General features: G+C 44.7%; 1 protein-coding gene across 9 annotated transcripts in view; it reads left to right on the top strand.

The window, feature by feature from the left end:
* LOC137357075 (netrin receptor UNC5D-like) overlaps positions 1 to 27,214 on the top strand; it is a 442,899-nt gene that overhangs the window by 212,064 nt on the left and 203,621 nt on the right. For 8 of the 9 annotated variants that reach the window (XR_010971131.1, XR_010971132.1, XR_010971130.1 and 5 more), the window contains exon 2: positions 8,305 to 8,520. Coding sequence is in view for 6 of the 9 variants with exons in the window: in XM_068023059.1 (XP_067879160.1) it covers positions 8,305 to 8,520 (216 nt within the window). In the remaining 3 variants the exon portion in view is untranslated. The remainder of the gene's footprint in view (positions 1 to 8,304; positions 8,521 to 27,214) is intronic. The other variant, XM_068023061.1, reaches the window with a different exon arrangement.

Here is a 27,214-nt window from a genome sequence, read left to right as displayed (position 1 = left end):
CTGACAGCTTGGTTTGAAGTTGCCTCAGTGTGCGTTAAAATGCAGACAGTGTGCAAACATACATGATTGAAACTCAGGAAATTAAAGTAGCACCAAATTAGAAAAAGCAGGCACTGTTGATTAATGACAGTGGAAGATGTACCTTCAGGGAATAGCAGTTCATGTTTAAAAAAACACCCAGGCACTCGACTTGTCCTTCATAGAATCATAGAATGATTACAGCACCAAAGGAGGCCATTTGGCCCACCAGATCTGTGCTGGCTCTCTGAAGGAGCAGTTCAGCGAGTGCCACTCCCCTGCCTTCTCCCCATAGCCCTGCGCATTCTTCCTTTTCAGTGAACAATCCAATTCCCTCTTGGATGCCTTGATTGAACCTGCCTCCACCACACAGGCAGCGTATTCAGATCCTAACCATTCGCCGCGTGAAAAAGTTTCTCCTCATGTCCTTAATGCTTCTTCTGCAAATTACCTTCAATCTGTGCCCTCTGGTTCTCGATCCCTCCACCATGGGGAACAGTTTCTCCCTATCGACTTTGTCCTCATGATTTTGAATACCTCTCTCAAATCTCCTCTCACCTTCCCTTCTCCAAGGAAGACAGTCCCAGCTTCTCCAATCTTTCCACGTAACTGAAGTTCCTCATCCCTGAAACTATTCCTGTGAATCTTTTCTGCACCATCTCTATGGACGTTGGCTTTCCTGAATTAACCTTCATTTGTCCGAGTGACTATTAATTTTGCGCTGAATTGTTGTTTCTAGAAGCTTCATACCTGTCGTTGCCGGGCTTATCTTTGCACCATTTTTTGAAGAAGGGTGTTACATTTGCAGTTCTCCAGTCCTCTGGCATCACCCCCAAGTTGAAGGAAGATTGGAAATTATGGCCACTTCTCTCAGTATCCTTGGATGCATCTCATCCGGTCCTGGTGCCTCATCAACTTTTCGTACAGACAGCCTATCAGTTTAAACCCTTCAAGCAGCTGAATTACCTCCTCGTTCAAACAAACTTCCAATCCTTGGATATTCCTCTGGTCCTACTGTTGAGCGTTCTAGAAACGCAACCAATTGATAGTCAGCAGTGGAGGGTGCTGAATGGAAGCCTCACTGTAATAAAAAGTTCATAATTTACAAAAGGCAATGTGTTTTGGAACACCCTACATACAAGTGCAGATTTGATGAAACAAGGAAGCAGCTGATAATGAAGGTCATAGCTTACATGTTCGAGCTTGATCAGTGCATTACTGCTGGCATCCACACATCAGGCTTTGCATTAAAGAGTGTTTCATGTGAGTTAGTTCTTGAAATACAGGAACTGATTTTTATGTTGGTCAACAAATCAACCATCCTGCACCATCAATGTCTGCAAGCAGGAGAATCGCCAGGTCATCTGTCATTTGTTTTAGTGATGATCCTTTTAGTAAATAGGAGGTGGGATCCTGAAACCAGGTGGTGTCGTGGGGGTTCTGGGGGGGAGGGTGGTTTCTTTCTGCTGTTATTAATCAGATTTAAACAGCTGAATAATGGATCAGCAACACCAATTAAGCCAGGGAATCAGGGCCATGTACCCATCATCTGAAAATGACACATTGTGGAGTGCTGCTTGTATGTGCTGGCAAGGGTCTTGTCTGGTCGTTGCATGTATCGGGAAATGATAGACGGAGGGGGCAGCCTGTTGATCTCCATTTCTCCTTGGGTTGATGATGCTCTTTGCCAGTAGCGTAGACTTGGGAAATATCCAGACCCACCATTCATTTTCTGGACAGTCATGACATCAGCTTGTCTCTGCCAAGGCACATACTGGGGATGCTGGAAATCTTGAAATTTGCAGAGCAAATGCTGGAAAACCTCAGCAGGCCAGGCAGAATCTGAGGAGAGAGAAACAGAGTTTATGTTTCAGCTCTGTGACCTTTCGTTGGAACAGGAAAAAGTTAGAGAGATGTAACAGGTTTTAAGCAAGTACAGAGACAGGCAAAGGAGGGAGCGGGAAAACAAAAGGGAAGGTGCGGGATAGGATGGAAGGTAGGAGTGGTTAAATGGCAACAAGGATGATGAGCAGGAGCAGAAATTGTTGAAATAAAAACAGTAAGTGCTGGAAATACTCAGTAGGTCTGGCAGCATCTGTGGAGAAAGAAGCAAAGTTAACGTTTCAGGTCTGTGACCTTTCATCAGAACTGGCAACGGTTCGAAAAGAATTAGATTTGAAGCAAGTGAAGGCTGAAAAGGTTGCTTAATACCTAATTCTTTTTTAACCTTTGCTTGCCTTGAGGTTCACTGGAACACTGCAACAGGCCAAAGACAGAAATGTTGGCATGTGAGCAGGGGGTGTGTTGAAATGGCAAGCGACCGGAAGCTCGGGGGGTCATGCTTTCGGACTGAGCAGAGATGTTTCTGCGTTTGGTCTCCCCTTTGTAGAAGAGGCTGCATTGTGAGCAGCGAATGCAGTATACTAGATTTAAATAAATACAATACATGGCTGTTTCACCTGGAAGGAGTGTTTGGGGTCCTGAGGGAGGAGATGAGAGGGAAGATGCTGTATCTCGTGTGTTTGCACGGGCAGGTGCCGAGGAATAGTGGGCGGGTGCAGCACCGGACGTTGGCCTGCTGAGTATTTCCAGCATTTAGTGTATATATGTCAGCCTCTCTTTATTCATTTCCACGGATGATAATGACATAGCGTTGCTGGAAGTGCACTGGTGCTACAATATCCGTTTATGCTATTAACTTGTTTCAGATTCAACTGAACACTATGAAAAGAAACAAGTTTGATTTTATTTATAAAGGTAATTCATGCTTGCAGCAGGAAGCCAAGTATATACACTTAGTGCACCATCATTGACTGAAAAGGAAAACCTAAGTATAACCTAAAGTGACAGAGATCCCTGCTGTTTGTTTCTGAATGGTGAAAGTAAGATTTGCAATTTTTGTAACATCTGATGACATCATCCAGAAATATCTTAGGGCGCTTTGCACATAAACGAGTTACTTTGAAGTGTGGTGCCAAACAAGACAGCGAGTTCCCACAAATAGCAATAAGTTGAATGGCCGGTTACTGAGGTTTGCAGATGCTGTTGCTTGATGAGCGAATATTGGCCAGGACTCTGATGAAGGAAAGATTTACTTTCCATATGGTGCCCAGGGATACCGACATTTTCTGTGTGCTTCAAATACTGGGGAAAAAAATACATCCAGAAGGGGAGACGGTGAAATAGTGGTAATGTCACTGAGCTAGTAATCCAGAGGCTCAGGCTAATGCCCTGGTGGCATGGGTTCAAGTTCCACTACGGCAGCTGGTGGAATTTAAACTCAATTAACTAACAAAAATCTAGAATTGAAAGTTAGCTTCATAGTCTCTGTAATGGTGCCATCGTCGATTGTCGTAAAAACCCATCTGCTTCACTAAGGTCCTGAAGGGAAGGAAATCTGCCGTCCTTACTTGGTCTGCCCTACATGTGACTCAAGACCCACAGCAATGTGGTTGACTCTTAACTGGCCTTTGAAATGGCCTTGCAAGCCACTCAGTTGTCAAGGGTAATTAGGGATGGGCAACAAATGCTGGCCTTGCTAGTGATGCCCCTAGACCATGAAAGTATTTTTCAAAATCCACAAATCGTGGACTCGCAAGTAAATTCCACAAGTTGACAATGCTACAGGAGTAGCCTCATAACTTAACATTTGAAGTGCTCACACCATGAAAAAGTGAAGGGAGCACAAAAGGGACAGGATTGTGCTTTCAGGAACTGACTTTTTGTGATTGTTCTTGTTTTGGAAGTTTCCAGACAGTTGTCTTGAAAACTGGACTATGTAGTCTTAACCAGATGGGTGGTAACCTCAACCAGTGTGGAGAGGTACTGAGGAGTAGGTTGCCCCTCAGCCAATGTAGAGAGGTTAAAAAAGGGGCAGATTACCCTCAAACCCAGTGTAACAGTCTTTGCGGAGGTCCTTGGAACTGTACTTGTAATTGCAGAGTTCTCTGGCAGTGCATCAGTCCTGTCAGGGATTCCCTGAGAATGCATCATTATTTACAGAGGGTCGCTGACTGCACATCAGTATTTACAAGAGGGGTCTCTGGCATTACATTAGTATCTGCAAGGGTTCCCTGGGAATGCGTCGGGATGAACAGAGAGGTTTCTGACAACGCGTCAGTTTGTGCATGGGGTCCCTGGAAGTGCCTTGATATTTTCAAGGGGACCTCTGGGACGACACCAGCTTTTTCAGGGTGTCCCTGGCACGACATTGAAGGATGTGAAGGATGTATTGCAACAGGAAAATCTGAAATGTACTGGCTTATTCAACTGAGGCCCAACAGTGTAATCCCTTTATCTGGAGTGAGGTTTTTTGAAATGTTCATCTGTTCCTGAGGGACTGTCCGAGCCGTGTCTTTGATCATTTATTGCCAGCTTCTGTTTCCACTCTGGTTGATCATTTTTTCACAGCATAACTGAGCAATTAAAGTTGCACCTTAACTGCAGCCTCTGGGATAGATGCCTCCCAGCAGAAAACAGGCCACTGAGCACTACTAAGAGGCACATCTCATCAAATTGAAAAGGAGATGTTATTTCTCCTGCATAAATAACTTATATATATATTTTCTCACAAGCAGCAGCTCTTGTTACAAGCTTTGTATTTCGGTCTGTTTTCTGCTGCATCAGAAAATAAATACAGCTTTGCAATGTGACCAGTCATGTTCTCGGAATCAACAACAACAAGAACAACTTGGGCTGGATTTTGTGCTGGAGGTGGGGCCTCCTGGCGCCCTGCCAAAAAGGCCGGGGAAAGCCCGCCTCTGCCTTAATGTGTCCCTCCCTCCCCAAACCCCTGGAGCGATCCTACGTTGTGTTTTGGCGAAGTGTCCGATGCCGGGATCCCTGTCTCTTGAAAGACGGGGGTCTCGACTCCAGGAGCTGCCAGCCAATCACTGGGCCGGCAGCTCAGCAGCATCGGCAGTGCCACCGTGAGCAGTGACCATTGCCAGTCCTGCGGAGGTCTTGGACCTAGACCCAGCGATGGAAACCCGGACCCAAGATAAGCGTGGCGGGGTCGCCGGGACCAGTCCAAGAGGAGTGATCATGCAGTCCGGGGGAGGGGTTCCCGAGGGTAAAGTACTTCCTGGCGGGGGTCTTCCATGGGCTGCAGTTTGCCCACAGATGAGGGACCCCCCCCCCCCCAAAGCTGTAGGGAGCACATCTTGTATTGCAAGGCGCCTTCCTCATGTGGCGGAGGGTCCCCCCACGTCCCCCACCACCGCTGGTAAGATCCCAATGATTCGGGAAGAGGCTCTTAATTGGTCCTAAATAGGCCACTTTAGGACCTCAGGAGGGCCCATAAAATCCCAGCCCTTGTATTTATCTAGTGTCTTTAACGTCATAAAATATCTCAAGGCACTTCCCAGAAGCATTATCAAACGAAACACTGAGCTTGAAGGAAGAATGTGAGGTAGAGAGGCTTGGCTACTGACAGGATTACAGATGTTTATTGCAAAGGCTGACATTAAGCAAAGCATGATTGAATTTGAGACTTCCATACAGTTCACGCATTGAACTTGGGGTTCCAAAAAGGTTGTTTGAGGAGAAGATGTATTTATAAATTCGACTGCATCTCCCAAACCTACTGCCTCTACTGCCTAAAGGCACTTTGGAACATCACCTGCAAGTTCCCCTCCAAGCCACACACCATCCTGACTTGGAACTATATGGCCGTTCCTTCACTGTCGCTGGGTCAAAATCCTGGAACTCCCATCCTAACAGCACTGTGGGTGTACCTACCCCACATGGACTGCAGCGGTTCAAGAAGGCAACTCACCACCACCTTCTCAAGGGCAATTAGGGATGGGCAATAAATGCTGGCCTAGCCACATGCCATGAATAAAAATTTTAAAAAATTATGTGTCAAGTAGAATCTTCTTGAGCTGCCACTGGTTTGGAAATGCGAGAATGCTTTGTGCCTCTACTGTTGTTTATGGTGACGATAGCAGTAAACTTACAAATATGTATATGTACTGATCTGCACGTGCAGTATCATGCAGTACTGAATTGCAGTGCAAGTAAAGGCAGAACATGGTGGAAAAACACTGCAGTTCTGTCAATGTCTGTTTACAAAAAAGATGGGTTACTGTTTTAGATCAAAGCCCTTCAACTAAACTGACTACAAGGGCTGAATTTTTCATCAGGGGTTGGAAACTGGACATGGGGTCCTGACGCTGCAAGGCGTGCCTTAGACATGCCGACCGCAACTTTCAAAGCTTCAGCCAATTCAAGGCCAGGGAGCAGGCTCGCCATCCAAACAGGCCGCTCCACTGGCCGAGGTGGGAGCTGCCGATGTGAGGGTGCAGATAGCAAGGGAGAAGGGCAGCCAAGGTAACTTCATTTTTTTTGACATGGCACAGCTGCCAGACCATGATCCTGGAGGGGAAATCCCTCCATGGGATGGCCAGCAGCTGTGGCCCAGTGGCCATGATGGATATTGTGGGAGGGTGGTCCCTCGCTTGATACGTTGTGCCTTCCCACCAGCTCCCACCCCGCACCCAACATCCTTATTCCTGCCCTGAGCCCACCACGTTAGCCACGTGGTCCAGGCCGATGTGAGTTGCCCGCGTTGCCGATTGGAAATACCAATTGGTGCGGGAACCGGGCCTTAGCAGGTACCTTAATCATATCTAATTCACCTAAATTGGCTACCCGCTGTTTCCCGGCGGGCAGCCGATCCGAACCCTGAGCCGGCTTCTTTCAAAATGGCTCAGGTTCGGGATCGTGGCCGGGAACTGGCAAGGAGGCCTCGGCACCACCCACCTCCGATCCGGGCACCGAAACCTTTTAAAAATCCAGCCCAGAGTCTCTACCCTGAGCATCAACCAATGCTCACTCTTCTCATATATGTTTTGAAGAGTTTTTGCTCGCATTTCACATTTCCAAGGTTGGCAGTTTTTGTTTCCCCCGCCCTTTTCTAGATGCTGATTTGCATGACTGGGTAAATGTTTCAATTCATGCTCAAGGGTCTTCCCACACAGTTACCCAATCACTCAAAGCAGGCCGATTACCCAGGGGAATTAGGCAATTTCTGCTCACTCAACAGCTGAACAAGTGGACCCAATTGCAGTTGTATTCTGCTGGAGCTTCGGCTGTGCACTAACTGTAACGCATTGCTGTCTGACAGGAAGCATGTGGAGCAAAGTTACATAGGTTTTCAGTGCCCTAAGGCAAGATTGGAGGGGAGAATTCCCATTGGTACTCTCCAAGTGAACATGGCGAAATTGAGAATCCTCAACTTGTGATATTTCAACCCTTTCAATGAATGGCGTAGAGTGCAGAAAATCTCCCCTTAAATCCCAAAATTGGGTGAAAGTGACCAAGAGTATCTTGATGAATTGCTGGATTGAAGGGGATAAATCAGCTTAAGTCACATCACAGATACAAACAAGCAAGGCCATTTAACCCATCTTATTTCCTCTTTGAAAACCTTCTCGTCCTGCATTACAGGAGAACTGCTGTGCAGAGCATGATGCAGCCATGTCCGTGAATATTTTCCCCAATGGAATGCAGTCACTGAGAGTTGAATATGTGGCATGAATCTTGGGCTTTTCCTTCATTATATCTGTGGTTGGGAAGGCATTTTTGATGTGATTTACTTTTTTTGAAGATTTACTGAGAAACGTACAAATAATGACAGACAGAAGAAGACCCTCTTGTCCATCCAGCCTAGCCCATGTAATTGTGATCCCTTGTATCTCACACGATACACATTCCCTGGCCTGCCCACCCCACCCCTGATCTGGGAGAGGCGGGAAACCAGATATAAAACCCCAGACCAATTCGGAGAGAGAAAAATCTGAGAAATCCCTCTCCAACCCCCTCCCCAGTGGTGATCGAAACTAATCCAGGAGATCAATCTGTCCCTGAATTCCTTGGCATTTGTAAGAGTCCATCTGCTCCCAGCCACAATCAGGTCCAGCTCTTGTTGGAAGGAATTTGGCGAATTACTGACCACCGCACAGGTGAGCAGCCTCTTCGAGAGGTATATTAGTCAAGAGATTGTGTGCTGTGATGGTGTAAATGGTAGAGTTGGTAACAGCAAGAGGCCTAACATGCCTGCTGGCTTTTAGAATCATAGAGTTATACAGCACAGAAACAGGCCCTTCGGCCCATCGTGTCCGTGTTGGCCATCAAGCACCTAACTATTCGAGTTCCATTTTCCAGCACTTGGCTCATAGCCTTGTATGCTGTGGCATTTCAAGTGCTCATCTAAATACTTCATAAATGTTGTGAGGGTTCTACTATATTCACGTTCTGACAGAACTTCACAATGTTCTTTCTCAGCAGGGGGAAGCAATGGAGATAGCCTGCCTGAATCCATACCTCTGGGGACCCTGCCACGTTTCCTGGTTGAACCAGAGGATTCGTACATTGTGAAGAACAACCCCATCAAGCTGCGCTGCAAAGCTATGCCCGCCATGCAGATCTTCTTCAAGTGCAACGGAGACTGGGTCCATCAGAATGAACACTTGCTTGAAGAAACTGTGGACCAGCACACAGGTAAAGCAACCTCCTTTGGGCACATCCGTGTTTTGGCGGAGTGAGAATAGAATCACAGTAGACAGCTGATGTAATCATCCAAAAGCCTCCCAACAAGGTTCATTTGTGTACATCAATGTTAAACTCATTGAAATGATTTATCCTCTGCCCAGGGAGGCAGTGAATCATCTTCAAACATAGATGACTACTGTGAAGGTTCACATAGGAGAGTTGGCAGTGTGGAGTCATTGTCTTGATTTTTATGAGTCATCTGAAGCTGTGGGTGGTACTGGAACACTCTATCCAATAACTTTTCTGAAGCAAGCCAGACTCCACTGCTAGTGATTTAGATAGCAAGACAATCCAGAAACCCCAATGTGTGATAACCTCTCTGTTTCCCCTCATTCCCATTCCTCTCTCTCTCTCTACCTCCTCTGATCCTCTCCTATGTTTCTCCTTCCCTGGTTCTCTGTCATGTACTCATGCAAGTCTCTGTCTCTCCATCTTGCTTCACGGTCTTCCTCTATTCTTTTTCTCTTTCTCTCTTGTTGCCATTTTTCTCATGTCTTTTGCTCCCATCTCTCTTGTGTATATACTCCCCTGTTCTTTCTCTTTGTGTCCATCCCTCTCTCCCACCACTATCACCTGTCACTTGGTCCTCTCTCCCCTATCAGTGTCTATTTTTCTATCTCTTCATCTCTTGGTTTTCTCTCGCTACCTCTCCTGTCCCTCTCTTTTTCACTCCCCTCACATGTCCCTCTACATCTTCTTTCCGTCTCTCATTCTAGTCTTTTATTTTTTATTTGTTCGTGGGATGTGGATGTCACTGGCTAGGCCAGCATTTATTGCCCATCCCTAATTTTCCCTAAAGGACATTCGTGAACCAGATGGGTTTTTATGACAATAAAATAAAAGCAAAATACTGTGGATGCTGGAAATCTGAAATAAAAACAAGAAATGCTGGAAATACTCAGCAGGTCTGGCAGACCTGAAACGTTAACTCTGCTTCTCTCTCCACAGATGCTGCCAGACCTGCTGGGTTTTTATGACAATTGACAATGGTTTCATGGTCACCATTAGATTAGCTTTTTAATTGCAGAGTTACGAATTGAATTCAAATTTCACCATCTGCTGTGGCAGGATTCGAACCCAGAGCAATAGCCTGGGCCTCTGTATTACTAGTCTAGTGACATTACCACTTCCCCACTACCTCCCCCTTGGTTGCTCGTTACTCCCTTTGGCCCATTTGACACAATACCAACCCATTACAGCATCTAGCTTAAGTGTGTCTCGTTGTCTTGCACACAGTCACTCTTCTTGGCAACCATTCAATTTGTTGACTACTCCATAAAGAAGGATCTGCCATCAACTGACTATCTCCTCTCTTTATATTGGCTGATTGTAAGATACAGAATCCAAGAAACATGAAAGTGCCTCCCTGCCTTCCCCAATTCTCTATCGTATCAGTCAGGAAAACAACTTGCATGTTTCGCAATGAAGTTTCGACACTTGTAAAAATGTTCAAAATCTCTTTATATTTGGGATGCTGCCGTAAGGAGATGAGTGTGGACTGCAGGCTGGACCTCCAACTGGTCAAGTAAACAGCGAGAGTCACTTGCAATAGTTCTGATCATCTGGAGCTGGGTTTCACCTCCAAACATTTAGTTACTTTAACATAGTGGGCGTCAGTTAAAATGCACCATTGTCTGCCACCCAATGACAAGTCATGATTTCTTTTGATATAGTTAATTATAGCCCTATGGATGGAATTCCATCCCACACATGGACTTAACTGTAATGTTCCCGTTCTGTGGATGAAAAGAATTTCACCAATTGATCTGCAGCCTCCTTTTGCGATTGCAGTTGGTATTTTACTGGTCTCTCAGTAATTTCTGGCAGACAGATTCTTTGCAAAAGAGTTTGACATAAATCCGGAGAGTGCATTAGCTATGCAGAGAATTGTCAATTGTTTGGAGACAGGTCCTGTGGTTATGAAAGTTTCCTGTAAATAACTGCAGTGGAATCACATTATCATTCCAACAATTATATTTACAAATCTGCAAACTTCATCTCAATTGTGAGGGGGTGGAGAGAGGGGGAGAGGGTCTTAAATTATTAATAACATCAATACCTGCTCAGAAGAGTTACGTATACATCAGGGGAGTTTGTAGCAGTACATAAAGGGTTGTCCTCCTTCTGTGTGCAGTGCAGAGCAGAACAACGAGGTTGATCCTGACATGAGAGCAAAGAGCTCGAAGAAGCAACCTGATGTGCAGAGTTTTGGAAAAAAGACATCGCAAAGAAAACCTTAGGGAAGTTTTTGGGCTCTGGTAGCATAGTTGTTATGTTAACTGTACTAGTAATCCAGAGACCTGGACTATTAATCCAGAGTCATGAGTTTCTACTATAGCAACTGGGGAAATTCAATAAATCTGAAATAAAACGTTACTATCAGTCGTGGTGATCATGGAACTGCTGAGTTGTTGTAAAAGCTCATCTCATGGCCTTCTGGAGAGGAAATTTGCTGTCTTTATCTTATATGTCACCTCAGACTAAGTTGACTCGGAACTTCCCTCTGAAATAATCTAGCAACCCACTCAGTTCAGGGCAATTAGCGATGGACAATCGATGTTGGCCTTGCCAGAGACACCCACATCTTGGGGAACGGGGAAAGCCGACCTCTACCTTTTCGTGACCCACCCCCCGGAGCGATCTTCTGTTTTTTTCAAGGCTAAGTGTCTCCAAGACACTGAGGAGAATGTCCCTGCTGTTCTTCGAATTAGGCACATGGAATCTTTTATCTCAACCTGAGAGGGCAGATGGTGCATCTCACTGCATGGAATTGGAAAAACTATACTGCCAGATGGTTCTGGGCAGACATATGAGGGGCAAGAAAAGACCATCCAGCCCATCAAAGCTTGCAATGTACATCAGATACTGCCCCCCAGCCCCTCAACCACTCATACTGCTAAATCCTGAGGGAGGTATAAACACAAAGAAAAAGATACCAGCGACCAATTTATTGAAGAACTGGGAGATGTCAACAAGAAGTTTCCAAGAGGCCAGGGTCACCCTCCTGCACAGTTCAGTCGACTGAACGAACGCAGATGTTCTGATTGACCCCAATGTCCTCCTGAAGAAACTTGGCAAGTCCCTTCTGAAAGCTGCAGACAGACACAAAGCTGAAAGTGGCAATGCAGTACTTTTCAGTTACATGAGCTCTCACCACCTGGAACCATAATCATGTCGGTGATATCCTTTCAAACCGACAGGGGATCAGGTGATAGGATATCTGTGGTCAGTTTCAATTTTTTAATTCATAAAGGTGAAACGCAGATTATCCACAAGCAAATTTGACTCCCAGCTTATCCTTGTGCATTTAAAGCACTGGTGCACTTGCCTGGCATGAGTTTGTTTATTGTGTGATCTGTGTGTTGGCTTTTTCACGTTTGTGGCCTTATTGTAATCTCACATGCTTTATCGTTGAGACCAGCTGGCATTTTTGTCAAGGATCTTGCTTTGAAGTCTCAGCAGCAATTGGTGCAAAATCACACTGTGTGGGATTAGCATACAAACGGACACATTGATAAATCAATATCACACAGTGGAAATTCACACGTAATGCTTGCCAGACTCCCCAGTGTAAAGAGTTGTGGCCAAAGGCTTTTGAAGTCAGTTCCAGAATTCATTGCACAGCACTGCCAAGGCACACACCGTACCTGCTGATAGAGATTTTGAATAATGGATGCTTGGGGAGTGATTATCAGGCTGGAATTTAATCAAAGTGTTCAGATTCCATCATTAACGGCCAGTTTGTTACAGTCATCTGAATCTAGAAATTAGATTACAGTTTTGAATGCATTCTCTTCCAGCTTTTCTTTGTTTGATTTCTATATATATATATATATATATATACACATACAAATAACAGTGTTCATATCATATGTTTAGATTAGAAAGACTTTTATTTATATTTCGCCTTACCTCATTTTGCAGAAATGTCACAAATCACTTCATACATGTGAATCACTTTGAAGTGCACTCACTTATCCCGGCGAATTCACCAGCCATTTCCCATCCAGCAAAGTCTCACAAAGGGCCATGAGTTGAAGGGCCAGTTAATCTTTCTAGTGGTGGTGCTGGTTGAGAGAGGGATTTTGGCCTCTGAATAATGGCATGAGATCTCCAATGTCCAACTGGTTAGGTAGACAGAGTCTCGGTTTACCGTCTCATCCAAAGGACAGCTCTCCCAACAATGCAGCACTCCCTCAGTACTCCGCTGGAGTACCCGGTCGGACAATGTGCGCACAGAAAAAGTAAGACTTGCATTTAAATCATGCTTCTCACACCCTCCGGACGTCTCAAAGCTCCTTACAGCCAATGAAGTATTTTTGAGATATAGTCGCTGTTGTATTGCCAGAAATGCAGTTTTGATGCCAATTTCAATTTAGAAGTTGCAGCATTTTGATGTCATCAGCGCCACGAAGGCTTTTTACCTCCTGGGTTTGGGAGGCATGAACCTGTCTGTTGCTTTTTAATTCCGTGGACAAATACTGAGCAGTTTCGGGGCCAGTGATCTGCGAAGGAAGCCAATTAAAGAAAATAAACCATTTGGGAAACTGATATTTGACACTGAGCAGATCCACTACGAGCTTGGTTCAAACCTCAGAAGGGAAGCCCCATATATTTCGAGGTCCATGTCTTACCCTCTCGGCTATAGCAGAGTTCACGGCTCTGCAAAGTGGCTGAACCCACAAGCTTCTGACTGAGAGGTGAGGTGAGAGTTGCAACCAAAATGACCTAAGGCTGACATGGTTTATTTTTGTGCTGACATTGTGACCCTTAACACATGTCACGGAATATACAAGAGCGTTAAATGCTTCTCATTTCCAGTTTATAAGCGAGTAGTCATCACACAATAGGCCGATCCAGCCCTGCTATAACCCAGTGAGAATGGGGCATGGAGGGGATTTCGGATCAAGCTGAGCTCTCTTCGCGTCATGGGGTCACACCGTTCCCACCCGTTGACATCCCATTCTTCACCGACCCCGCAGTTAGACAAGGCTTCTGCTTCAGGAAAGCAAGGGCTTCATTTCAATTTACAAGTCACGGCATGATCATATCAAAAGTGGTGCAGTGGCATTTGAACCCCTGGCTTCAGGAGGCCCACACTTAGCCAAGCTGCAGCAGGATGCCCCGACTGGCCAGAAGTGGCCAAGAGATAAGGCTTAAGGAAATTCAAGCTCTGTGAAATCCTTGTGGGCTAGGAGGAGCTGGAGTGTTTCTCTCCACCACCATCGCAGACTCTGCAAGTGCCTTCCCAGGCCCTGGCCTTGCCTTTGTCTTGGGACACTGGCATTGGCTACCATAGGCCTTGATGAGATGCTGAAGACCATTTCTCTGCAGTCCCCGTTGTCCTTCGGCTCTTGTTAACTGATTTCCCACTCCCGTCTTCCAGTCCTCACAGTTTTGGGAGGCAGGCCGACTTGGGATGACCTAAACTGTAGCCTGTGAGTTACAATGTCCCAGACCTCACACTAAGATCCTATTGTGTGGGGTGGGGTGGTACTCTCCCTCCTGCACACCCACCCATCCCAAGCGTGATCCCTCCACCCCCGCCTTCCTGCACCACCCAGTTAAAATCGAACCTAACATATCTGTACCGAGTACATCTGCAACACATTACACTGCTGCAGATCAAAATGAGAGGTGTCACGAGTTAAAAGAAATATGTACAGTTTAGGCTTTTAAGCGAGAATTTCCTGGTCCCCAAAGCATCTCTAAGCAGGTCCCAAGTCATCAGATTTCTGTCATTCTTTTTGTATTTATTGATTTACTACTTCTTTTAACGCAAATGGCAAAAAAAAATCAAATTTCAATATCTAAGTCAGATATCCAGGCCAAAGCTTCCAGTTATCTTTAGGCTGCCTGCAAAGTCCCTCTGTGGGCAGTGTTCGATGATATCCTCTCGGGTCTCATTCGGAGCTGTGGTCGCATGATGGGGATGCTTTGATCTTTCATCTCTGGAGAGGGTGGCAGCATCTCCCCTGGCTGGTTCTGAGATGGTCCATGATTGTCCACTGTTTGCAAGGAAGGATTGACCCTTCCTCCTTTTCCTGTGGGATCCTCCATAAGGAATCCATTTGGTCACAGCTCTTCCAAGCATTTAGCCATCGGTCGTCAAGGTTGAAGGGAGATCAATGAAGGGCTTCAGCAATCATCCAAAATGACCTTCTAGATTTGCAGCAGGATGTTGGTAGATTGATTTACTACCGCATTATATTTGCAGAGTCTCACCTCCGACTGTAGAAGACCACTGCGCTAAAATATTGAATTAAACCACCCTTATGACCTTGTCCACAGACAGTAAAAATAAATATGTAGCCTGCAGTGGCTTCAAGGCTGAAAATTTTATCCCCAAGTTTTAGATGGCTGTTATAAATTACTAAAAATTTCAGTCTTGCGGTTTATGATCTCATTTGAACCCTTATTACCTTCTAATCACTCCAGGGTAAGCATGATTTTCAGTAACATCATTACCATGTCTGCAGTTGATTACAGGAAGAATCTTTGTATGAATGTTCACTCTCGCACATAATTATCCTTCTGCCAAGGAATGCAAAACAGCATGTATCAAAATCGATCCAATGATAACTGATAAATCAAAACTAAGCAGTGCTCCCTTCATGGTTGAGCAGTAAACTGAGGTCATGTCTGTCAGGGAGGTCAGATGGAGTTAAAAAATTTAACTCCAATATTCATCCCTCACCTAATCCCGGCGGAGATTAACTGACCACTTAGATTAACTGACCACATAGTTGGTGAGAACTAATTTACAGGGCTACCGGGGAGAAAACTGGGGTGTGGGACAGAAATCTTTCAAAGGGCCAGCAGATGCTTAATGGGCTGAATGGCCTCCTTCTGTGCTGTATGATTTCATGACCATTCATCCTATTTGCTGTCTGTGAGACTTTGCCATGTGCAAATTAGCTGCCACGATTGCTTACAGGACGATCGTGACTGCTCTTCAAAGGTAATTCATTGGCATTAAAGCTCTTGAGGACACGAATTTACAGTAATTTTTACTTGAAGGCTTCAGCCTGTCTCAGAAGCTTACAGCAGGGCTTGATATTTTTGCCCAGAGCTGGGATTATTACCAGACAGTCATCTGCAGTCTGAGTATGTGCTAAGTTTACCGTTTCCAGGCGACATCAGTAGGTGCTTTGCACACCCAAGTCGCCAAACAGTTTTTTTGGTCTGTGACAGTGTCCCTTGGATTGCTTTTCAAAAATTATTCACTGGAATATAAAGAGGACAAGTTACAAAACCTTTATTCAGTGAAAGTTTCCATTGAGTGTTTTGTCTTCAAGAAACAAAGCTGTTTAAAGAGACAGAAATTAAAAATGCATCCCTCGAAAATAAGACAAACTGCACACCCATGGCAACCGATCAGTCTGTTTGAATTTTCTGTCTAAATAATGATATAAGGAGGTGCAGGAACAGAGAGACCTGCGGGTGTACGTGCACAAGTCTTTGAACGTGGCGAGACAAGTTGAGAAGGCTGTTAAGAAGGCGCGCGGGATCCTTGGATTTATTAGAAGAGGCACTGAGTACAAAAGCAAGGAAATTATGACGAACCTTCATTAAGGTTCGGCCTCAGCTGGAATATTGTGTCCGGTTCTAGGCACCACACTTTAGGAAGAATGTCAAGGCCTTGGAGGAGGTGCAGGAGAGACTGACTGGACTGGTACCAGGGAATGTGTGGCTTCAGTTATGTGGAGAGCTGAGAGAAGCTGGGGTTATTCTCCTTACAGCAGAGAAGGTTAAGAGGAGATTTCATAGAGGTGTTTAAAATTATGAATCGTCTTGATGGAGTAAATACGGAGAAACTATTTTCAAAGCAGAAGGGCCGGGAATCATAAGACACAAATTTAAAATGATTGGCAAAAAACAGAGTCGACTTGAGGAAACTTGATTTTTAAAGAATGAGTTCTTGTGATCTGAAATGCACTTTCTGAAAGGGTGGCGGAAGCAGATTCATTGGTAACTTGCAAAACAGAATTCGATAAATATTTGAGGCTGGCAGCGCTTTAACTGAGCAGCGCCACTGCAGTGGCTGCTGTCAGTACATGACTCATCTGAGACCCAGGACCCAGGCCACAGGTAAGTCAGGGGTTTCATGGGGTGGGGGTCGCAGGGGAGAGGGTGCAGGGGTTTCAGCAGCAAGGGCAGGGGTGGGGTGGCTCTTAGCTGGGTCCCTCGATCAGACACGAAGTGCTCCCCTGGGGCCATGTTCTCATTGGTAACCAAGATCCTCGGCGTGCCTCTGGGCAGAATTGGTGTGAGGTCACTTGTCTCCTCTGAATGTCCATTTTACACTACAGTTTTTAAAACATCACCAGACTAAAAAGTCCAGCATTCATAACAATAGCTCTGCCACGATGGGTGGAATGGATTCTTCTGTGCTGTGTGACGAAGGTGCTTCTATTTTTTTAATGCTTTTTTTTTGAAAACTCATGTATTTTTGAATTATGGACATTCTTTTACTTAGGAAAACTGAAAAGGATTCCATGGATGTTTTTTCCAGTGTGGTGATTGAAAGGACACTGAGGGGACCTGGCAACAACACTTACTGGAAGTCACCTGTATTCAGATAAATACCCAGCAGGGGCTTTTTGACTTGGGGGAGATGTTTACAGAGAAGTGACAAGTCAAGATTTCTCGGGGTCAGGCGGCTTGACTCTTGAGATTTTGTTTTTCGTTTTGCTTTGGACAGTCAGTTGGGGTTTGGACAGTGTTTTGAATGGAGTTTAAGAATCAACCTGCTAAGGACAAAACCCCAGCTCAGCTTTTTTTTCCATCTCTTTGAAAAGCCTGCCAGCTTTTCTATCTGTTTGAGATTCTCTTTGAAGCGAGTGTAAGTCATAGAGAAATTGATGCTGCATTCCTCTTGACAGGCCTGCCAGAAACCTGAAAAGAACTGTTCTAGAAAGATCCCAGTGACAGCCGTCTATGCGTATTTGGGATGCCATACCAAAAAGGGACAACTGACATCTTTCCATATCTTCTCTTTTTTTTCAAGAATTAGCAAGCATTTGGCTAAAGTATTCTTTTTTTTGTAACAGAGCTCAAAAGAGAAAATCTCTTTATTTTTTCTGTGTATGGGTGTGTGTCTGTGAGGGCTAAGGTAAAAGGGAACTTTCATATTTCAGTCTGTGTGTTCATACTTTGCATCAATACTGGTTATGACTTCTTTTGTAATAAACTGATAATTTTGTTGTTGATTCAAGAAACTGGTTGGTGTATTTTATTCTGGAATAAGAAGTAGAGTCTATAATTGACCGTACAGGTAACTGGGTAAACATTAAAATATATGTTGTGACCTGTGGAGAAATGGAACTTGAAACATCATTCTATGATTGAAATATTTCTGTTTGGACATTGTTGAAAATTATTTGACGACAAACTGGTTGATGAATTTGAATAGTTTTCAACTAAATTTTTCAAGAAAAGCTCTCCATTTTTCACTTCAGAAAGTCTGTTGAGCTGAGAGACAAAGAGAAGTATTGGAAGCAGTTTGAGAAATAGGGCACAGATTGAATCAGGTCATTGTGGAATTATTTTATTCTAGCTTCATTCTTCTGGAAAAAGCTGCAATCTGAGAGAAATGGTCAAATTGTCAGGCTACCGATGCCGCTGATCACCTCAGCTGTGTCAACGTTTGCATCCAGAGCTTCCAATGGCTTTCAACCCTAACTGAGTGAGTGAGCGAGCGGGTGGGCACTTCAAATCAAGCAACTCATTTACCCGTCCTTAACCTACCTGGAACTGGCTGACTGCAATTTGAACCTGCTTCGTTGAATGGCTGATGGATCATCCATCCAGTGCCGGTGAGGTGCTTTGTTAGATTCCCGGGACCGCACGGCCTGAGAGGAAAGCAACAGCGAGTTTCACATCCAATGAGGAAATGCTTCAGGTCCCAGAAGAGGGCCAAAAAAACCATGAGTTCTGCTCTTCATCTTTTCCTTTCCTCCTGGGTTTCGGAGGAGCTGCACGACTGCTTTTCCAAGCCTCACAAGAAGCATTTCAGCCTCCCCCCGCCCGCCCGCCAAACGCAGTATTCTCACATGATGGTCCTGGAATCCACTCGACGGCTGTCAGGGGATGAGCTCTTGGCTGTGCAATTTTCCTCCAATTCCTGCTGTCTCAAGCCTCAATGTTTGTGCATTTTTCACCAGCTGAGTATTTGCTGGAAAATGCTGCAGTGATTTTCAGTCGGCTTTTGGTGCCAGTCTTGTGCCTTGAGATTAACGTGCATTAAACTTCGTTGTCAGTCGTAGCTAAAGAGGGCAGAGTGAAAGCTGCTGTCTTCACAAACTGGAGGTTATATTGACTGTGTGCAGTAAAGAAATGTAAAATTCTTAAGGGGCTTGATAGGGTCGATGCCGGGTGGATGTTTCCCCTGTTTGGTGAGTCTTGAACTAGGGAGTGATAGTCGGTCGGCCATTTAGGACTGAGCTGAGGAGAAATTTATTCACTCAGAGGGTTGTGAATTTTCGTAATTCTCTAGCTCAGAGGTTGTGCCTGCTCAGTTATTGAGTATACTCAAGCCTGAGATCAATAGATTTTTGAACACTAATGGAATCAAGGGATTTGGGGATTGGATGGAAAACTGGAGTTGAGGGAGAAGGAAAGCAAGAAGCTTAGTGAGTGGTGGAGCAGGCTGGGAGTGCTGAATGCCTGACTGCTCCTATTTCTTATGTTCTGATCTTAAAGGGGTGACAGTGAATCAGCATCCTGATTTTCATCTCGTCCCACTTTTATTTGCTTGACTTCTTGCCATTTACTTGCTCGACTGCTGCCTTACTCTACGAAATCAGAGAGAAACTCTCCAGACAAAGTTCAAATGCAGTGCAACCACTTGACTCACCGACTTTACTTCAATGTGTCAATGGCATCACTGATTTTTTTTCTTTTCCTCACACGACTTCCACTGAGTGTTCTTGTCTGCCAGCATCATCGCAAACCTGCAAGTTCTTCCACCTATACCCCTGTGAAAGGTCGCAGTAACTGGCTGAAACATTTTGGTTGGAGCCTGTAAGATCCTGCACCTCCTTGTGTTGGTTCCTGGGATGGTCCTGTGACTAATTCAGCCACACCCACTGTGCTGTCGTCAGTCTGCGTTGAGCCAGATTAGTTGCTTGAGAGACTGCATGGATGCTGTCTCGAGGCATATCCAATGTTGGATAGGTGCAGACCTGTGGACAACCGTGAAATCTGTGCATCCTCCCTCAAGGTTCCCTCAATCCAATCCCCCAGCTGAGAAAGAGTGTCTCTTGTAGCAGAGAACCCAAAGCCAATATAACTGTGATCTGAACACTCATGAGAGTTACTCTGACTGGGCTTCAGACTCGTATCACTGAGGGATCTTGCTGCAGATGCCTGAAAGGTTACCATGTACTCCATAGAAAAAGAAAGAAAGAATGGGCATTTATGCAGCATCTTTCACAACCTCTGGACATCCCAAAGCACTTTGCAGCCAATGAAATATTTTTTGTCGCCAATTTGCGCACAGCAAGCTCCCACGTACAGCAACAACATTAAATCTGCTTTGTTGTAATGTTGGTTGAGGGATAATCATTGGCCAGGACATCATTTGAACTCTATTGCTGTTCTTCGAAACAGTGCCATGGGATCTTTTATGCCCACCTGAGAGGACAGATAGGACTTTGGTTTAATATCTCATCTGGAAGATGACAGCTCCAGCAGTGCAGCACTCCCTCTGTGCTCCATTGAAGTGTCAGCATAGGTCAGATCTCTGGGTTGGGGCTGGAACCCACAACCTACTGACTCGGAGGCAAACTGCTGCCAACTGAGCCACAGATGACAAACATTGATTGGTGATTGTCACAGGAGCAGCTGGCGTATTCCTTCACAGAACTAGCCAGACTATGCAGAGTATTTTGCCCACGTACGGGTAACTGCTGTGGTGGACAAAAGATTGAAGAAAACCAGCAACATCAAGAAGCATTTGAACCTTCCATTAGTTACAAGCTTGAATCTCCATTCATAATGTAATGTTTACATATCTACCTTAACAACAGTATTTACAAGAAACCACTCAGGCATTGTATTCTTCTAAGTTGTTTCTTCAGTTCTAGCTTCCTTGTGTACCATTTTGCCATTCACTGCTGTTCAGATGTAAGCTTCAAGGTCATTAATGAAGATGTGGAGGATGAGGCTTTCCCGCTCCCTTTGGTACTCGACTATTCACCTCATTCCTTTCCAAGTACTTTCCATTAGTAGCTGCTCATTGCTTTCTCCTTTCTAATCCTTTATCTGTCTAAATTGACACATCCCCTGTAATACCATGCACCCTTATCTGTAAGAAACTTTCCATTCCTAATTATGAAGACTCTGCTTTTTCTTCCTCCACAAAATTGCCGATATAGGTGAATTAATGCAGTTGGTTTGAGATCTTCTCCCATTTCCACTGCCTTGGTTAGATTTCCCAGTGCACATCCCACTGATACTTTTGTCTGGTTGCTTTCTCTTGCACAGTTTCTGTTTCACATTAGTTCTTCTGGAAATGATGTACTTGTCTTTTTTTTTTAAGTATAGTGTTTTTTATTTCCAGCCATCCCCTACTTTCTCCCAGTTTATTTGTCTCTCTTGTTAGATGTGCATCAGTGAACAGCTTCTTCTCCTCCGATTCATCAGTCTGCATGTTCCTTATCTATCTTGCTGCTGTTTCTTAATCTCTCTCTCTCTCTCTCTCTCTCTCTCGTTCGATGCCATTTGCCCTCTCGAGTTTGGTGACACTTGTAGAGCAATCCATCGGGAGTAAAGTGGATTCCCTTAAAATCTTTCCATGCTGTCTGAAGCTGTGCCCCTCTGCTCTTGTGCCTTTGCTGTCCCTGACTGTGACCCTCAAGCCTTCACCGACTGAAGGGCAGACATTGCTCTTTAACAGCAGTAGTAATTGCTGACTGCTGTCACCTCATTTAGCTTCTCAACTGAAGTGGTTTCTAAGGTTTGGCGCAAATGTTTCCAAAAGAGAGCCACACATGACAGTGAGACAACAATAACCTGCATTTATATAGCACCAAGCCACTTCATGGGGTAATATGGAACAAAATTTGACACTGAGCCACAAAAGGAAATATTAGAACAGATGAGCAAATGCTTGGTCAAGAAGGTAGGTTTTAAGGAGGAGAGAGAGACAGAGAGGCAGAGAGGTTTAGGGAGGGACTCCAGAGCTCAAGACCAAAGCAGTTTAAGGCATGTTGCCAGTTGTGGAGCGATTAAAATCGGGGGATGATGAAGCGGCCAGAATTGAAGGAGTGCAGAGATCAGAGTGCAGATCTAGGGCTGGAGAAAGTTAGAGAGAGAGGGAGGGGCAACGTCAGGGAAAGACATGATCCAGAATCCAACATCTCCAGTCAAACATGACTCTCTCAAAGGTACAACAGTCTGTGGATTAGAGGTGCCACTGCTACTCAAAAGAGGCCTTCCTTTCTCAGCCAGTTGCTTCATATTATTTTGATCACCTTTCTGTAGAAAACAGGAGACTGAGGGGAGACCTAGTATGAGGACTTTAAGATAATGAATGGGTTTGATAGGGTAGTGATAGAGAAGATGTTTCTATTTGCTGGCGAGATCAGAACTAGGGGCCCTGAATATAAGATCTAATAGGGAATTCAGGAGAAACCTCTTTACCGAGAGAATGTTTGGAATGTGGAGCTCACTGCCGCAAGAAGTAGTTGGGCCAAATGGCATAGATGCATTTAAGAGGAAGCTAGATAAGTACCTAGGGAGAAAGGAAGAGAAGGATAGGTTGATGGGGTGAGATGAATCAGGTGGGAAGAGGTTCGTGTGGAGCAGAAACACAGGCATGAACCAGTTGGCCCAAATGGCCTGTTTCCGGACTGTAAGTACGTTGCCTTGTCTGATAGTGGATTTTTTGCTCTCGAATATACTCATGAACAACATATAGTGTTAGCGGGCCGTGTTGTTCTTAGAGTGAAAGTATCTGTTGTTTTCTTTATTCATGAATGGGATGTGGACATCATTGACAAGGCCAGCATTTATTGCTCTTAACTGAGTAGCTTGCGAAGACATTTAAGAGAGCAGTCAAGAGTCAACCACATTGCTGTTAGTATGCAGTCACATATAATCCAGAACAGGTAAGGACAGGAGGTTTCCTTACCAAAAGGACATAAGTGAAGCAGGTGGGTCTTTATGACAATCCAAAGGTTTTATGGTCACTATTACTGAAAAAGAGGCATTTATTCCAGATTAATGTCATTAACTCAATTAGAACTCTCCATCTGCCATGGTGGGATTTGAACCCATGTTTCTGGATTATTCGTTGAGGTCTCTGGATTAATGGTCTAGTAAGATAGTCAATATGCTCCCATTCCCTACAGCTCATTCAGATATTATCCCACTTAATGGAATACTTTCTGCAGCAAATGAAGGTTCTGTATAGATAGCAATTACCCCATACCCTATCAACAGACTCTACACGTTAGAGATTCAAGTACTTCTGGAAACCTCTGCCCCCGAAAAAAGACAAATTGTACTTATGCCCAAAAGAAGGACTGACCCAAGATAATTCTTTCCATCTTCAGCTGCCCATTGTCACTGAGACTGGGTCCTCGTTAGTTTTCCAATGCAGGAGGAAACCTTTCTCTTCAATCTAAGACGCCGATGCAAAGCTTATTTAACCGACTGAAGAAGGAGACTTCAGTCAAATGGATTATAAATAAATCATCCAGAAGCTATTATGGGTAGAGAAATATAGATTGAATGGCTCAGTGATTGGGCAATCTATCAGTGAACCTTCAATTCAGCAGAACTTCAGCATATATCCATTCAACACACATTGATGGAAACCATATCATTCAGGGACCTTTATAAAAAGTATCCAGCCCATTCTGCAACTAACTTCAACAAAAATAGTCACCTCATTTAAATACAACATGCTCTCATTCACTCGTTCCATAATAGAATCAATGAGTAGTGAGAGCAAAGAATCCCTGGCAAAAATGTGTGCAACCTGCACGTCTATTGACCAGATAACTCCAAATATGAGGACAGTTCACTGAACAGGGCGAAGAGGGATCTATGATGACAGAGGTTTCAGATCCTCACAGAAGGAGGCCATTCAGCCCATTGTACCTGTGCGGGATTTTTAAAAGAGTTTTCCAATTAGTCCCACTTGTTTGCTCTTTCTACTTAGCTCTGCAAATGTTTACTTTTTAAGTATATACCCAATTCCCTTTTGAAAGTTAACATTAACCTGTTCCCACAACCCTTTCAGGCAGAAAATGCCAGCTCACAACAACTTGATGTTTAAAAATATTTATCCTCCTCATCCCCACCTGGCTTTTTTGCCAATGATCTTCCAGTTGCAGGAGGACCTTTTGCCACATTTAATCCCATGCTTTCAGAATTCCCGTCCTATTATTTCTCATGATCTCATCTAGCCACCCTTCTTAACAACCTATTCTAACTGTTGGACAGCATCTCATACAAAGGAGGGCTTCCTGGTATGTGTCCTAAGTGGAGTCTTCACGACAATGCATCTGTGTGATTTTATCCTGCTGTGTTAACATATCTAGAATTTTTTTTCTGCTTCTTCTCGATTCTATTCAGTATCAGCTCAGCTTGGTCAATTGCACTCTCCTTATGGGTCAGAGGATTTTAAGTAGAACACACAGCACAGAAACAGTGTATTCAGACCAGCTAGTCTGTGCTATTGTTCATACTCCGCACAAGTCTCCTCTCATTCCATCTACACCATCTCAGCCTTCCAGCATATCTTTCGAATTCCTTTTGTTTCGTGTATGTTACACTCCAGAAAGCCAGTTGATAAAGGACGGAACTGAAGCCAATCCTTACACACTTTTGTATTTATTTACAGAGTTACACATTACAGGCATACATCTCCTAACCCAACATGCACAGTTTCAATCTATCAGTCTATTTATTGGGATTCAGATGAGTCACCAGTTAATGCCCACTTCCTGCATACAATTAAACATAATTATACAATTAGCAATGTACTTGACTCGTTTCTTTTGAAAACATCTGAGCCTTTGGGCAGCACAGTGGCGCAGGGGTTAGCACCGCAGCCTCACAGCTCCAGCGACCCGGGTTCAATTCTGGGTAGTGCCTGTGTGGAGTTTGCAAGTTCTCCCTGTGTCTGCGTGGGTTTCCTCCGGATGCTCCGGTTTCCTCCCACATGCCAAAGACTTGCAGGTCGACAGGTAAATTGGCTATTATAAATTGTCCCTAGTATAGGTAGGTGGTAGGGAAATATAGGGACAGATGGGGATATGGTAGGAATATGGGATTAGTGTAGGATTAGTGTAAATGGGTGGTTGATGGTCGGCACAGACTCGGTGGGCTGAAGGGCCTGTTTCAGTGCTGTATCTCTAAACTAAACTAAACTTTTGCCTCAGTCGCTTCCCGTGGTACATTCTGACCACTCTGTGAGTAAAGAAATTTCTTCTTATTTTCCTATTGGATTCTTTAGTGACTATCTCTATGTATAGTTGAGGGTTTAGTTGTTGCGGGGTGGGGTTGGAGGGGTGAACGTGGGTATGTATGGGGGCTGCTGGGTTTTTCAGGTGAAATGTTAAACCCAGGTCAAAGGAAGTGGATTGCACATTTCCTTTCATAACCACTGTCGGTGTACCTTGGAGTTAATCACTGTGTGAAAACCACTTAAAGATGTTTCTGGGTGACATGGTAAGGTGCTAAATGAACGCAAGTCTCGATTATATAAGGTCCACACTGAACACTCAGAGGCGAAGGAGCCCTGACTTACCTCATCTGTTCTCAGGAAGTCATTGTCCTCTTCCATGGTATGTGCAGCAGCAAAACAAAGGCTAATAAATTCAGATCAGTTCACATATATTAACTGGATTGAACAAAACAGCTCATTACTTTTAATTGACTGCTCTGATAGAGCAGTTAATTATTCTGTGCAACATAAAATGAATGGAGTTCAAACAATTGAAGCAATTCAGCTTCAAGGAAACTTGCATACAATCTGCTAAATTCAACCTAATTCAAGGAAGAAATCAATGACAAAAGCTTTTTGGCCTCGAGATTAGTTCCTTGCAGTACTACAAAGTCAAAATCAAAAAGTTCCACATCTTTCATGGCCCTCCTTCTTCCCTCACCCCTTTACAAACATACGAATTAGAAGCAGGTCATTCGACCCCTTGAGCCTGCTCCACCATTCAATAAGATCATGGTTGATCTGTTCGTGTCTCGAAATTCACACTCCCATCTACCCCCTATAACCTTTGATTCCCTTGACTAACAAGAATCTATCTACCTCCGCCTTTAAAATATTCAATGACCCCACCTCCACCACCTTCTGAGGCAGCAAGTTCCAAAGTCGCACAACCCTCTGAGAGAAAAAAATTTCTCTTAATCTCTGTCCTAAAAGGGCAACCCCTAATTTTAAAACAGTGCCCCCTATTTCTGGACTCACCCACAACAGGAAACATCCTTTCCACATCCACCTTGTCAAGACCGTTCAGGATCTTATATATTTCAATCAAGTCTTCCCTCACTCTTCTAAACTTCAGTGACAATAAACCCAGTTTGTCCAACCTTTCCTCTTCAGACAACCTGCTCATTCCAGGTATCAATCTAGAAAACCTCCTCTGAACCGCCTCCAACGTATTGACATCCTTCCTTAAATTTCTTTTCTTTTCTTTTGGGCCTCCTTATCTCGAGAGACAATGGATACGCGCCTGGAGGTGGTCAGTGGTTTGTGAAGCAGCGCCTGGAGTGGCTATAAAGGCCAATTCTGGAGTGACAGGCTCTTCCACAGGTGCTGCAGAGAAATTTGTTTGTTGGGGCTGTTGCACAGTTGGCTCTCCCCTTGCGCCTCTGTCTTTTTTCCTGCCAACTACTAAGTCTCTTCGACTCGCCACAATTTAGCCCTGTCTTTATGGCTGCCCGCCAGCTCTGGCGAATGCTGGCAACTGACTCCCACGACTTGTGATCAATGTCACACGATTTCATGTCGCGTTTGCAGACGTCTTTATAACGGAGACATGGACGGCCGGTGGGTCTGATACCAGTGGCGAGCTCGCTGTACAATGTGTCTTTGGGGATCCTGCCATCTTCCATGCGGCTCACATGGCCAAGCCATCTCAAGCGCCGCTGACTCAGTAGTGTGTATAAGCTGGGGGTGTTGGCCGCTTCAAGGACTTCTGTGTTGGAGATATAGTCCTGCCACCTGATGCCAAGTATTCTCCGAAGGCAGCGAAGATGGAATGAATTGGGACGTCGCTCTTGGCTGGCATACGTTGTCCAGGCCTCGCTGCCGTAGAGCAAGGTACTGAGGACACAGGCCTGATACACTCGGACTTTTGTGTTCCGTGTCAGTGCGCCATTTTCCCACACTCTCTTGGCCAGTCTGGACATAGCAGTGGAAGCCTTACCCATGCGCTTGTTGATTTCTGCATCTAGAGACAGGTTACTGGTGATAGTTGAGCCTAGGTAGGTGAACTCTTGAACCACTTCCAGAGCGTGGTCGCCAATATTGATGGATGGAGCATTTCTGACATCCTGCCCCATGATGTTCGTTTTCTTGAGGCTGATGGTTAGGCCAAATTCATTGCAGGCAGACGCAAACCTGTCGATGAAACTCTGCAGGCATTCTTCAGTGTGAGATGTTAAAGCA

Source organism: Heterodontus francisci, chromosome 47, assembly GCF_036365525.1.
Source record: "Heterodontus francisci isolate sHetFra1 chromosome 47, sHetFra1.hap1, whole genome shotgun sequence".
Classification (NCBI taxonomy): Eukaryota; Metazoa; Chordata; class Chondrichthyes; order Heterodontiformes; family Heterodontidae; genus Heterodontus; species Heterodontus francisci.
This window is presented reverse-complemented; position numbering and strand designations above follow the sequence as displayed.